Below are 13352 nucleotides of genomic sequence, written 5' to 3' on the forward strand. Positions count from 1 at the left end.
GTGAAGTATAAGCACCAGGTCAAGTCGGCAAGAATTCTAATAGTTTTGCCCATGCGGCGCAAGTATTTAATACCTTTCTTTGGAAAGGTTAAGCATGTCTGTATGCTGTGCTGCCAAGTTTCCTCGCTGGTCTCTGTGGTACAAGGCAATCTCACGGGAGGAGATTTAAGATCTACCCTAATGGAGCGGGTTGTTTGCTGTCCTTGCCAAAATAATAACTGTAAATCAGCTCAGCTCTGGGGCGCCGAGCCATGTGTGTTGTGTAACGTTAAAGTTCGGTGTGATCACTGTTCTCTTGTGTGTATTTATAGTCAGGTTAATAAATTGTTGTTTTCGCTTCATTCGGCCGATGTGTGAAGCAGGTGGGTATGTGGAGTCATGTGATGTCATAGATAAGCCTCTTTTATTCTCACACACTCTTACAAAACGTGTTTTGGACTCTTGGGAATACCGAAAGAGTTCGTTCACACGTATGCACACAAACAGCACATGCTGAATTCAAATGTTAAAAACATACAGGACAACTTGAATAACATTTCAGGAGGACAGACATTCTTGTAAATGCTTTGTGCGGCACTTTTAGAGAGATTGAACAAAAACATTGAGTCATTTTGGAACTAGCAAACTGATGTTAGTTTTATGTGGACATTTTTCCTTAAATAAAGATGAAGGTTCACTCAGGAAAGGACCATTATACATTAATTCCTGTTTATGGTGATGATAGTTGTTTTGGATTGGGTCAGTATTAAGGAATTTATAATATTTGCCATGGGTGCATGTGTTGCCAGTCTGTGGTTTTGGTTTTTGATAAGCTTAATATGAAATGATTTAGGTCTTATTCCCAACAAACTAAGACCCGTAGAAACATTTACCATAGCAACTGCAAAATTACATTTATTTCAGTCATTGTCATTACAACGAAACCTGGTATTAGTCATCACTGCCTAAAAACTCATTTTTTAGATGACCCAACTAATCAAATGACTGTAAACTCGCAAACTCTTTCCCCGAGAGATCCTTTCACAAACACCAGACGAGATCATATAAAATATTCAGATAAATGAATAAATATTAGTGCAATTTAACAATGTTCAACAATAGTTGACCCGTAATTAAGTTGAAGTTGAATTTAAGTTTTTTCATCCTCAGCGAGCTTCTCTAAATCTCTTCAAAATTGTGTAGAATTCTACCGATTCCACCGAAAAAACTCTCTTCAGCCGATGACATCATGAGATGGTGGGCGATGCTCTAGTGGTGCTGATGCTGAGAGGTTTGTGGGTGTACAGTACATCGGTAAGATAACTGCTCGACTATGACCTAGTTAGCATCCTCACATTAAATCCATCCACCGGTGTCTCTGGTAAGTTAAAGCATGCGTCTCATGACTCAAGGACCTCAGTTATACAAACACACAGCTTTGGTGATAAATTAAATACTGCTCTGACAAGCTCCATCACTCTCTCTCCTTGAGCTAGTTGTCATGGTAATTCTCACTCCTGTTGCCTGGAGAAACAGGCAAACCCAGGCCAGAGTGACCCCCTCTTCATCATGACAAGTTAACAAACTCCTGTGAATATATGTACACTTTTTTGTACAAAAAAACAACAGGCAAAATTCTAATGGATTTAATAAATTACAATGCTTCATAATGGAATCTATAATGCAAAACATTTGAATTATAATGCTGTTTTTTTTAGCAGGGTTATAAATAACATAAGGGGAAGACTTTTAGTAATATTTGGATGTTTCTAGATTTAAGCACCTATTGTTTGAACACCATACCAAACTCTAAACTGTTAAAAAAATCTATTTAAACAACACCACATAAATTGTTTTAAGACATTAAGAGGTGTAGAGAAAAAAGATAAAGAACTGACGAATGCATGTCATCAGTCACTCTGTGATGACAAAAACCACGGGAAGTTGAGCTGCAAAACATTTACAGATGATGTGACGTCTGATAAAAATCCAACAGTTGAAAAATGCCAGAATAATAATAAGATTTGTCCTTTATGATATATATGAGAGCTATCCAATCGTACAGTAATACAGAGCGCACTCTACAGGCCAAAATGAATAATGCATCTAACCTTCATCAATGTTTTTGTCCAAAAAGTGAGACAGCAAATAAAAAAAAGTCTCATTGTTCAGAAAAGTTATGGAGCAATATCAAATTTGAGAAACCTTGTAAAACTAAATATTCAAAGAATTCCATAAAAATTCCATATTAAATATTTATTTTTTTGTTCACAATATTTACATCCCATCCCACATTAACTCAAATGAAAGCAAATACCATCTGACAGTAAACAATAACAACTTATAACGTTCAAAAACATTAAGTGTCATTTGTGGGGATTCATCTTAGCAGTTCAGTAACATAAATCTATGCTTAAAAAAAGTGCTGCTATATAAATGAGCTCAACCTATTCCTCTCATTTAAACCACATCATGTAGACATGCCTCTTTAAGACCAGCATAAAACCAAACAAATAAAAGACAATAAATGAAATAATTGTTAGAAACGAGCTAAACGGAAGCAAGATGAGGGAAAATAAGGTTTAGGGAGAATCGTGCTCAGAAGTCTGAAGCTGGAAATGCAATGCTGGAGAAATATGTATATCAATGAGAAAAGAATCTGCTTCAGTAAACGCTCATCTATCACACAAAAACATCAGAGAGAAATGTGACATTCTTTTTGTAAATAACATCTCCTCGATAACTCACAACAACTTGAAGTCCTTGAGCTTTCCTAGAGGCCATTTAAAATGTATTCCTGTTAAACAAATCGTGCTCATCCTCTTTACATTTACATAAATCCGTGTCTCATCTCTGATGCTGTAACAGCTCGACCTATGATGCATTCGTTCTTTGTGCTTGACACAACCAACCTCTCTGAATATTCCGCTCCAAGATAAATCGTTGGCACGTGCCAAACATAATCACGCCACCAAACGGATGCTAATATCAACCTTTGAAATTCAATTTCATCTCTCTGCACGTGACTTTATCTACTGGAAAGTACAGAAACTTTTAAATGCTATTAATAGTTCTTTTAATTCACACCAGCAAAAACAGTACCGTGCACTTTTTAAGACTGTTATAGAAGCATCTGTTGTTAAAATCGACCGTGTTCGTGTGTTACTGCCAATGTGATGCTCGCTACAGATGAATGTTTACTGTGCATGTAAAGCTCTTATTTTGTAAACCACTTGGTTCCCCTGACCTCATTTCCACACACTCTCTGTGTCACTTCCTCTGGATGTCTTATTCTTTCTTAGCACTCAAGACCGATGCTAGCCAGCAGGATCTCAAGGGCGCCGAATTTCTGGTTGGCCTCCTCGATGGCGCTGTACGTCTGAACGTTGCTGGCGATGTGGAAACGGATCTCGTCCACCAAAGGGATGGAATCTGTTTCCTGTCTGGCAGCCACATTCCCAGCATCCTCTCTGATCATATCTGCAAACTCAGATCTGTCCACCAGCTACAACACATAGTAAGAGAAATTCAAGTTTATACATTGCACATCAACCAAAAAACTGAATAATAATAGAAAATAGTATCATTGCAATTCTTTCACGAGGTGTACTTTAGCAAAACTATATTTACAAAATATATGCTATATGTTAAAATGGAAATTATTTTGAGGTACCATGTGATGAGAACTTCTAAAATATTTATTTAGAAAATGTTTATAAAACAAATAAAAGGTCCCCATGTTGACATCAGAAGGACACATGTCCGTCAGAATCATCATACATGTAAACACAGACATAGTTTCTGTAATGTATGTTCTGTATATACCCGCTCGATGATCTTGGCCATATATTCTGTGCACTGGTCTTCTAGACGTGACAGCCGGAAGAGTTTTGCCGTCTTCCACATGTGCAGCACGTTCTCCTCATTGAGCAGCGCTGCTAGAGTCCTGCCGCACAGACGCTTCAGACCGGGCAACAGGTACAGATCAGCTACACACAGAACCTCATAGACGTTCTCATGCGACAGCTTGAACACAGTGAAAGAACTTGAAATAAGTGTACAGGAACCATCATTAGTTGTTTTTATTTCTGTCCTCTAAATCCTGCATTTGTGAGATCACGTAGAATTGATGTCAGTGCGTGTGGGTACCTGGGTGTTGTCGCTGTAGATGTAGTAAAGGATTCTGGTAAACAGGTCATGTGACACATCATGCAGGGTGATCACAGGAATACCAGGAAGCGCCTGCAGAGTTTCACCTTCACTAAAATGATCCTCCAGCAGCGCCTTGAAATAATCGCTACGGCCGCAGAAAAACGCCTGCGGAAACAAACACGCACACAAATATACAAAAACAAGCATTTAATCAGCACAAAGTTTCCCTTTTTATTAAATGACACATATAATAAAGGATTGGAATTGGCTTATATTTATTTAGATTATAAGTAATCACAAACGTTGAAGTATTGGATTGACGTCAGATATATTTGCTGTCTGCCTTTCACCAACGTTGTCCCGACTGTAACGCTAAAAAATAAGATCATATTGTTAACAAACACTGACCTTATTACATAGAAAGTCAAAGCCGTCCACCCGGAAGCAGATGTCAGGATAGCTCGGAAAACTGTCAGTTAGATCGAAAGGAAGCTGACCGTATCCAACCTATAAAGAACAAGCAAGTAAAACATTTATGAACAATACTAAAGAATGTGAAACACACAGGACTCAAACCCTCCTGAGCAGGTTGGGACTCTAGTTCATATGCGTTTCTGCCCAAGTCTTATTCTGCAACTCTGAGATTGTTCAGCTTTCCTTGTTAGACACGACATTTGTTGATATATTTAAATCCAGCAGTAAATCTTTAATACATCACATAAAAAGGTGAAGTAACAACTCAGCACTGACCCTGCAGTTCCGTCCATTTGTCTAAAGCTCTCAACTGTTTAACACTAAAAAGCAAAGGAAAATAACAGCGCTCACCCTGAGTTCAGCTGGGAGAGCACTGTCAGCCAGAAGAGCCATCCCGTCCTGCAGCTGAAAATCATGAGGGTCTAGAGTCAACACCTTCACACACGTGCCTGGCTTACTGGACACTGAGACAGAGAGAGAGGAACATAACACATGAGAAACAGAATCAGATGAGTGTCACAGGAGTTTATACCATGGTAGGGATGTAACAAACAAGTATTATGATATTGAGCACAATTTTTCAACATCATACACATACATAGGAAATATTTAGATTTATTTATATAGATCTACCAATATTTAAGTGACATCTAAATGTTTCTTTTTTATATATTTTATTTATATTTATGTGTTTATAAATACAAAATTAATATGCACAGTACACAGACATATATTATGTAAACACAAACTTTTATTCTGGATGCGATTAATCACAATGAATTGTTTGACAGCCCTACCGTCTGTATATAAATAATAAATAGGCCTTTCACTAAATATCAAAATTGTCATATTGTAAAAATCTGCACACATAACAAAATGTTGGTATCGAAGTACATTGCTACATCCATCAAGTGCGTGTGAATCTGTGAACTGTTTGTAGATCTGAGCGGTTCCTCACCAAACTCATAAACCTGTTTGCATTTCACCTCCAGCTCCTCAATGAGTTCACTGATCTTGCACTGTTTGGCCAGACGCTTGCAGTCCTCCACATAATTCACATCAATGTCCAATCGACCTGCAAACAAACCGGCACGGACAAAACTACTGTCTGACACTGAACAACAGATGAACAGAACCTACAGCCTCACGTGACACTCACCAGTGTAGAAATACTGCAGGATCGCAGCGAATGCCGCAGGATTCACCTGTGAGACAAAAAGTGAAACTGGAACTGTTAAAACTGTAGATTTAACTGAACTGCAGATGCGTGCTTTAATGGATACAGATAGTCTGCGTGTTGGAATTTAATTTTGCTTTCACAATGACTGTGGTGTTGGCGCCTACAAGTGGATGTTTGAGGGCAATGGCGCTCTTCCCCTTCCATTTGGTCTCCAGCATGTGAGCAAAATATTCGGACCGGGCACTCAGGACACAGCGGTGGGCTTTAAACATCTCACCATGCACCATAAACGTCACGTCGCTGTAATTACCCAGCTCCAAAAGTCTGAAACGGAGTATGGGATCGATCAGTGAATGTTGGCGGTTTGTGTTTTGTGTGTGGTTGTGATGGTCTCACGTCTGTAAGAACTGGTCGTAGTAATCTCTCTGCATGGCTTTGGCTGTGATGCGCTTGTACTCCTTCAGCAGGCGGCGGATGGGGTCGCTCAGAGCGCCGTAAAGACAACGCTCGCCATCGAACGTGTTCGCCTCACATTTAGCACCTGCCACAAATACAACACGCATTAAACACAATCTAAAGATACCATTTATCAGCCGTCTCTTCTTTTAATAGGCCACGATATATTTATTTTTGTTGATGTTTTTCATCATAACGCAAAACCTGTGGTTACATTTGTTTTTATGCCTACTATTATTCACATAATAATATAAAGAATTAATGCGTGACCCTGAAAACCTTTGAACGGCAGTGTATATTGATGTTGAATACTGTGCTTACCGTTGGCGAGCAGGTACTGCACCAGTTCTTCATGTCCACACAGACATGCATAATACCTGAATCAACACAAAAAACATCAACGTCTCAGGCTTGTATCTGCATTACACCTGTAATGCACAGCAAAGACAATACAAAAACACTTACAGAGGTGTACTGTCCCATTTATCTCTGATGTTCAGTTCCACGTCCCTCTGCTCAACCAGGTATCTGGAGAACGTCAGACAATAATAACAAATAAAGCAAAGAGATCAGATGAATCACATGCATTGACAGTGACTGTGACAGTCACTACAGTGAACATGCACATTTGTTTAGATATGCATATTCATGATTTCTACGGAATGTATGAGTCATATAAATTTGCCTAGACAAAAATATGGTTTAATGTTAATATCTGTAAACATTTGCTTCTATATGCATTCAGAGTAGATATAGACTGAGCCACTCGTGTACTTTGTCATGGGTATTTACATTTACAGACTAGACTATACAGTGCACTAAGACTAAATAGGAAATGCACGTTCGTTTGGATGTACATGCAAAACTACAAGACAGGGTCGAATGTTTTTGCTAAAGTTATTAAGAGGCTATTTTAGATATGCATGAGGCCAAAACAACAGCAAGTCCATGGTGATCTGACCTCACTCTGGCAATGTCGCCCTTCCTGCAACTTGAAAACAGATCAACGGCGTCCATCTGCGCGGAGATAAAGGTTCTCTGAAATGCATCGAAACGGCCTGTCTTACTGACAGGATCGAGTGCAGATACTGTATAAACAACCGCCGAGCTTTTGTCAGGGCCGATGTTAGTTATGGCTTGCTTTGAAAGTTCTTGCAAAACGTAAACAGGAAGCACATTTGTGTCAAAGTCCCTTTAAGGAAAGTATCCGCGCTCGGCGGCCATATTTGCAGCTATTGCAGTCATACAAGACCCGGGTCCTATCACACTGAATGGGGAAATATAAATGTCTCTAAGATTTCGAGCTAAGACCAAGGTATTTTGGGCCAAAAATTACCCTGAAATTACACGTAGCGTGCGTTTTGTTTATTAATTTAAAACTTCGCAAAGAAAATCATTTTCTTGGGTGCTTTAGCTACCGCGCATGCGTCAAGTAAAGCGTTGCACTTTTCCTTATGAAAAGCGATAGAACTGCTGTATTTGTCAAGAGCGACGGTCTTGGTTCTTACGCATGCGCCATCTTGCGGAGAAGTTTTAAACTATTAGGCCTACAATACGCACTATTTTGTGCCAACAAACGGCTAATATTGTAAATTTTGCAAGATATATTAGTTGGAGAAAGAAATGATATAGTCCAGTTTTGTATTGTTGCAAAGCAGCTTTACAATAACACATTGTGAAATGCACAAGACATGTTTTTAATACAAAATATATAACAATATAGAAAAGTAGGTATATTTTATATACTTGATAGAATATAATTGATGGAATTTTAACAAATTCTTCAAATGTTAAAAATAAGTTTGAAATAAATACCCGTTCAATCATGCTTTTTCTAGTGTCAGTGGGTTTAAAAAAAACATTTTTTTTGCAAAAACTCGCTGAGAAATCAGATATGTTTTTGTATTCGCCATGTTAGACGGTCAGAAAAATGCTCCCATGTTTGTCAGATCTCTTTACATTGTAAACAGCAGCTCTTGTTTTGTCATTCTTGTGCTTGATTGTGTATGGATGTGGAGAATGTTTGCTCTGGACATGTGGTGAGATGAACAGGTTTTTCAAAGGGAAGAATGCTTGTATATTCTCATTTATACACAAAGACACACCCACCCGTCTGCATATAAGCCACATGCATCTGAAAAAAACAGCCAAGTCCACTGGAACACCACTTTATGTCACCATTTCCCAGCTCTCTGTCTTTCTCTCTCGGGTCATGAGTGTCCGTAGGTCATCCGGGTCCGGCTCCAGCAGCTGGTCATTGGGCTCATCACCATATCTTGGGTCACAAATACCCCGTCAGGGTAACTCTTATTTTGGCTTTGCCAACATGTCAGCGGTCGGGGTCCCCATCACGGCTGTGTCCGTAAACAGGAGTCTTTTAACCCCGGTGGATTTACAGCTGGACCCAACACTACAGTCTGTTAGAATCCAGGAGAAAGAACAGATCAAATCTCTCAACAACCGCTTTGCTTCTTTTATCGACAGGGTGAGAAATCTCTGCCTACTATTTTCACAAAATATTACTGAGAATGTAGAAGAACATCATTTTAGTTGCAAATGGCAAAAAAATACTGAATTATGAATTGAATGGGCTTTTTCATCTTATCATTTATGCACACTACATCAGTTTAAGTTAATACCAGAGAAACAAGATGAACAACAAACAGGAGTTTCAACTACATGGAAAGAAAAATGGCGAAAGAAATCACTTTACAATCTCTGTTGTTTTTCTTTAATGGTATAAAGTTTTAAGAGAGTATCTAAACCATGTCTGAAATGTCAGAGACTTTTGAACGTATGAACTTAAAAATCTTTAAAGCAAAAATCTTTTCTTATTCTGCTTTTTTAATAAAATGCTAAATTCTATGTTTTAAGATGATGTCACAGCAAAAAATCTTTTGGCTTTATGGTTTCAAAAACCCTTTCTATTGCACAAAGATTCTTAAAAAAAGGTTTTAAAAAAAGATAAAAAACGTTGAACGTATTTTGGAGAAACTAAAATGGTCCTTCTGTGTCATAACTGCAAATAACACTATAGGACGTTTATTGTTAATTATTTAATGGATTTTTATGTACTCTTTGTCATTTTTTGTCACATTCTTTTAAAAGGAATTTAATAAAAGCATTTCAAGAGTGTAACTGTCTTCATTCTCACTGCACAGGTGCGTAAACTGGAGCAAGAGAACAAGATGCTGGAGACTAAATGGCAGCTGCTACAGAGCAGGTCTAAGCCTGACTCTAAACTGGAGCACATGCTGAAGTCTTACATCAGTACCTTGAGGGCACAGCTGGACCGCGTGAACAAAGACAAAGAGCACCTGGATGTAGACCTCAAGAATGTTCACGTGCAGGTGGTGGAACAAAAGCAAAGGTCATTCATCAGATGCTTTAGACTTAAATCAGAGCAGCCAAGGGTTTTCAAACCACAAAGCTGTGATATTTATATTAAACAAACACACGTTTGGGAATTCTCTCATCGTTTACTTACCTTTGTGCCATTCTAAACCTGTACGATATTTTACAATGGAAGTCAATGAGGTCCAATGTTGTTTGGTTATCCACGTTCTTCAGAATAACTTTTGTGTTCTGCAGAAAAAAAATCATTCAGGTTTGGAATAAATGATAAAAGAATGTTTATTTTTGAGAGAACTACCCCTTAATGTATTTTGACAGAAACTATAGTCACCAGGGTAAATTGTTTTTATTTATACAGGTATGAAGATGAGATCAACAATCGGAACAGAGCCGAAAGCGAGTTTGTTCTTCTGAAGAAGGTTAAACAGAAAGTAAAATAGTGTCATACAGAAAATGATATATTACTTAAACCACATCAGATTCCCTTGTTTTTCAACTCTATCTGATGCTACCATTGTCATCTCATTTTCAAAAAGTGAACATGTGCGTCTCTGACTGTAGGAGGTTGACTCAACTTACTTGTATAAAGTTGCCCTGGAAAATAAAATTGCTGGAATCCTGGAGGAACTGAACTTTCTAAAGAGCTTCAATGAGGAGGTACACTGAGAAACATACACATCTGTCAAACATCGTCAGAAGGTCTTCTTAAATCTCTCCCTCTCTGTGTAGGAGCTGCGTGAACTTCAGGATGAGATACAGGACACGTCTGTCGTTGTGCAGATGGACAACTGCAGACAGCTCAATATGGAGAAGATTATTGCTGATGTGAGGAGCCAGTATGAAGAAATATCAGCACGCAGCCGTCAAGAAGCTGAGAACTGGTATAAGAACAAGGTGAAGATCGCTCAAGCCTTTTTAATATTGTATAATCTTGAGCACAATTTGTTGAAATTTCTTCTACAACGAAACATATTACAAGACCACAAGAATGTTTTTCTCATGAAAAACATGTGAGAAGCAGGTAAAATATACTTCTTAAGCCTAACACGTGTCTATGTCTATCCGTTTTGCTTCCACAGTTTGAACTGATCTCCTCACAAGCTGACCAGACCAACAATGAACTGAGAAACAATAAAAGCACAATCGCTGACTTGAGAAGACAAATCATGCGACTGCAAAGTGAGATAAACTCGGTTACATCACAGGTATCTGCTCACTAATAGAACTTACACTCTTTGTTACCATGGCAACACAGCATCCTCTGTGCATGCACTTCACAAACTGCTTCTGTGGGGTCAGAGGGATTTTTGTGATTTTTTAATTATAGTGTTTAGTAAATAAAACTTTATACCGGTTGCCATTCTCTGACATCAATGTAGCGTTGCAGCGTTGAGGGGCATATCAAAGAGGTGGAACGCAGCGTTGAGGCGGTGGTGCTTGATGCCAAACAGCGAATCAAAAGCCTGGAGGATGCGCTGCAGAAAGCCAAACATGATATGGCCAAACAGATCCGCAGCTACCAGGATCTGATGAATGTCAAAGTGGCTCTGGATATAGAGATCGCCACCTACAAGAAACTACTGGAGGGAGAAGAGAACAGGTTCAATTAAAGCATTTGATTTATTTTGTCTCGTTTAGTTTTATTTATATAGCGCTTTCAACAATTTTCATTGTTACAAAGCAGCTGTACAAGAAAACTTTGACTATAAGCAAAACAAGGTTATGCAAGTCAAAACACAGGTCAAATATCAGACAGACTATACATTCCTACAGGCAGTGTTAATTAAAAAAAGACTATAAAAAGTAGACTATCATTCATTTGAATTATATTACAGTATATGAATTTTGATTTGTAATAATATTTTTGGCTTGTTATTTATGAAATAATGCTAGTATAAGCAAAAAGGCAAAAAGGCGTATAAATGAGTAAAGATTGAATAAAGTGTACATGTAATAACTGTCCTCTCTTTCATCAGGTTGGAATCCAGTATAAACATACTTCCAGTCCATAAACGCTCAGCAATGGCAAGATTCTAGCAAGATACTCTTTATAAAACTGGCTTTTTGGTTCTTTAGTCATTTTTGCAAGAACACAGCAGTGCTTATCAAATAAAAGAAAAGAAGAAATAAGAGAAGATATTCACATTATATATAAAATGTACATCCACATTTTTAAACCTCGCTTTCCTACACTCATAAATAAATATGTTTGCTTGCTGGTATTTTACTACTACACTGTTATTTACTCTAACCGCATGCCTTTACTATGTAAGAATGACAAATACAGTTCTCAAGAAGATCTTTCGCTGGAAGCTTAACAGTTTTTTCGCAATCCTGTCCTGAGGGAAGATGAACAGGTTTGTTAAGATTCCACAGGAAACAACTAATGGGAATATAACCCACTCGAGACCTTTGGACAGAATTTCACAGAGAAAACTGTTGGGAAAAAATCATTATAATGTATTAATCTGGTACCAATTAAAACATTGGCATCGTTTTTAAAGGCGCGTGCACGCACACACGCACATTGCAAATACCATAATTCAAGGTTATGACGTCAGTCTGTTACTAGATGACGCTCTTTAGTTACTTGTGTTTGATTGTTTACCTTTGGTGTTACAACATTTGAATCAAACTGCTAATTTGACATTACTAGAATTCATATACTGAGTTTTTCATGAGTTTCTATAAAGTTTACGCTTATGTATGTGCGTTTCCGTAAGTTTTATCTTCGAAAGATTAGTTCTGTATGACATATCGCCTATTTCGTTGCTTTGGATAAAAACTTAATGTTGAGTTATTATTGTGACTAATTAGCATATTATAATAACACATCAAGTAATATAAACGATAAATCATGTTTTAGCCTTTTCAGTCACTAGATTAACCGCATTTCAAGTACAGAGAGAACACAAAATGATGACTCAGTGTTGAGTGTTTATTTTATATGATAACAAATTAACAGTTGATCACACCAAATATTTGTTTACATGAACCACGTGCACCACTTCATTAATGACCAACTTCACTGATGACTACATTGACCCCTAATAAAAGCATAGAGAGAAAGAGAGCGAAGTGAATGAAATATGTTCAACTCTCTAATTTTAAATTCCATGTTAAAAGATCTTAGTGACCACTAAAGCCGAAATTTCTTGGACAATGTTTTTGTTAATCTTTGTCCTACTATTGCCTGCATTGAGCTCTGTACTACACAAAACTTGCATGACAAAATCTAGCACGTGGTATTTTAACAGTCAATTCTTATGATGTCAAATTTAACAATCAATATTATAAAGATAATGTCAAAATGAAGAGACATGACAAATAAAACATTAAGATTAATTTAAATGACTTCAAATGGAAAAACAATGAGTATATTGTGCTGGTTTGGCCTACGATTTATAATCATCCAATAGTCAAAAAATCAACATACGCTTGCCAGTCATGCTGCGGTGTCATTAAACGAATAAACTCATTTTACAGCATTGGAAGCTTATATTGTGCCTATAGACTAAAGTGCATTCACGAGAATTTAGCAACTCACGATCAACTCACATTACATTACATTAACTTAACCAATTAAAATGTTCACAATTGTTTTTCACTTTTGATACTCACACTCTTATTGTCTTTTGTGAAATAGGCCTTTATTTAAATCACATCTCAGAGTAGACAAGATATAGTAAATGAGATCTGTACAAATCTGTATAGATTTAAGAATATGAATATCATGATAACATTTATGTGGATTCCA

The 13352-nt window shown here is 37.5% G+C and overlaps 2 protein-coding genes across 2 annotated transcripts; one reads left to right on the forward strand and one right to left on the reverse strand.

Moving 5' to 3' along the window:
- Window positions 1–1609: 1609 nt before the first annotated feature.
- abtb1 (ankyrin repeat and BTB (POZ) domain containing 1) lies at window positions 1610–7420 on the reverse strand. Its single transcript, XM_079467274.1, has 12 exons — window positions 7203–7420; window positions 6707–6769; window positions 6563–6618; window positions 6182–6326; window positions 5950–6109; window positions 5765–5810; window positions 5564–5680; window positions 4957–5069; window positions 4540–4638; window positions 4129–4296; window positions 3805–4005; window positions 1610–3484 (listed from the first exon to the last, which is right to left on the reverse strand). Exons 1-12 carry the CDS (start codon window positions 7256–7258, stop codon window positions 3278–3280), a joined length of 1431 nt encoding a protein of 476 aa, XP_079323400.1. The 5' UTR covers window positions 7259–7420; the 3' UTR covers window positions 1610–3277.
- A 43-nt stretch (window positions 7421–7463) lies between these two features.
- On the forward strand, window positions 7464–11817 carry LOC306900186 (keratin, type II cytoskeletal 8). Its single transcript, XM_079466946.1, has 8 exons — window positions 7464–8726; window positions 9403–9611; window positions 9954–10014; window positions 10157–10252; window positions 10325–10489; window positions 10675–10800; window positions 10975–11195; window positions 11572–11817. The coding sequence occupies exons 1-8, from the start codon at window positions 8286–8288 to the stop codon at window positions 11630–11632; spliced, it is 1380 nt and encodes a 459-aa protein (XP_079323072.1). The 5' UTR covers window positions 7464–8285; the 3' UTR covers window positions 11633–11817.
- Window positions 11818–13352: the final 1535 nt, after the last annotated feature.

This window comes from Barbatula barbatula (assembly GCF_947034865.1).
Source record: "Barbatula barbatula genome assembly, chromosome: 11".
Classification (NCBI taxonomy): Eukaryota; Metazoa; Chordata; class Actinopteri; order Cypriniformes; family Nemacheilidae; genus Barbatula; species Barbatula barbatula.

Bases quoted from the DNA above. Each gene is read 5' to 3' on its own strand.
- abtb1 (XM_079467274.1), bottom strand. From the start codon at position 7,258: ATGGACGCCGTTGATCTGTTTTCAAGTTGCAGGAAGGGCGACATTGCC. The intron at 5,811-5,949 runs GTAGGCGCCAAC...TTTGTCTCACAG, and splicing joins TTGCCCTCAAACATCCACTT to GTGAATCCTGCGGCATTCGC. The intron at 4,006-4,128 runs GTACCCACACGC...ACTGTGTTCAAG, and splicing joins TCTACAGCGACAACACCCAG to CTGTCGCATGAGAACGTCTA.
- LOC306900186 (XM_079466946.1), top strand. From the start codon at position 8,286: ATGAACAGGTTTTTCAAAGGGAAGAATGCTTGTATATTCTCATTTATA. The intron at 10,015-10,156 runs GTTAAACAGAAA...CTCTGACTGTAG, and splicing joins AGTTTGTTCTTCTGAAGAAG to GAGGTTGACTCAACTTACTT. The intron at 11,196-11,571 runs GTTCAATTAAAG...CTCTTTCATCAG, and splicing joins CTGGAGGGAGAAGAGAACAG to GTTGGAATCCAGTATAAACA.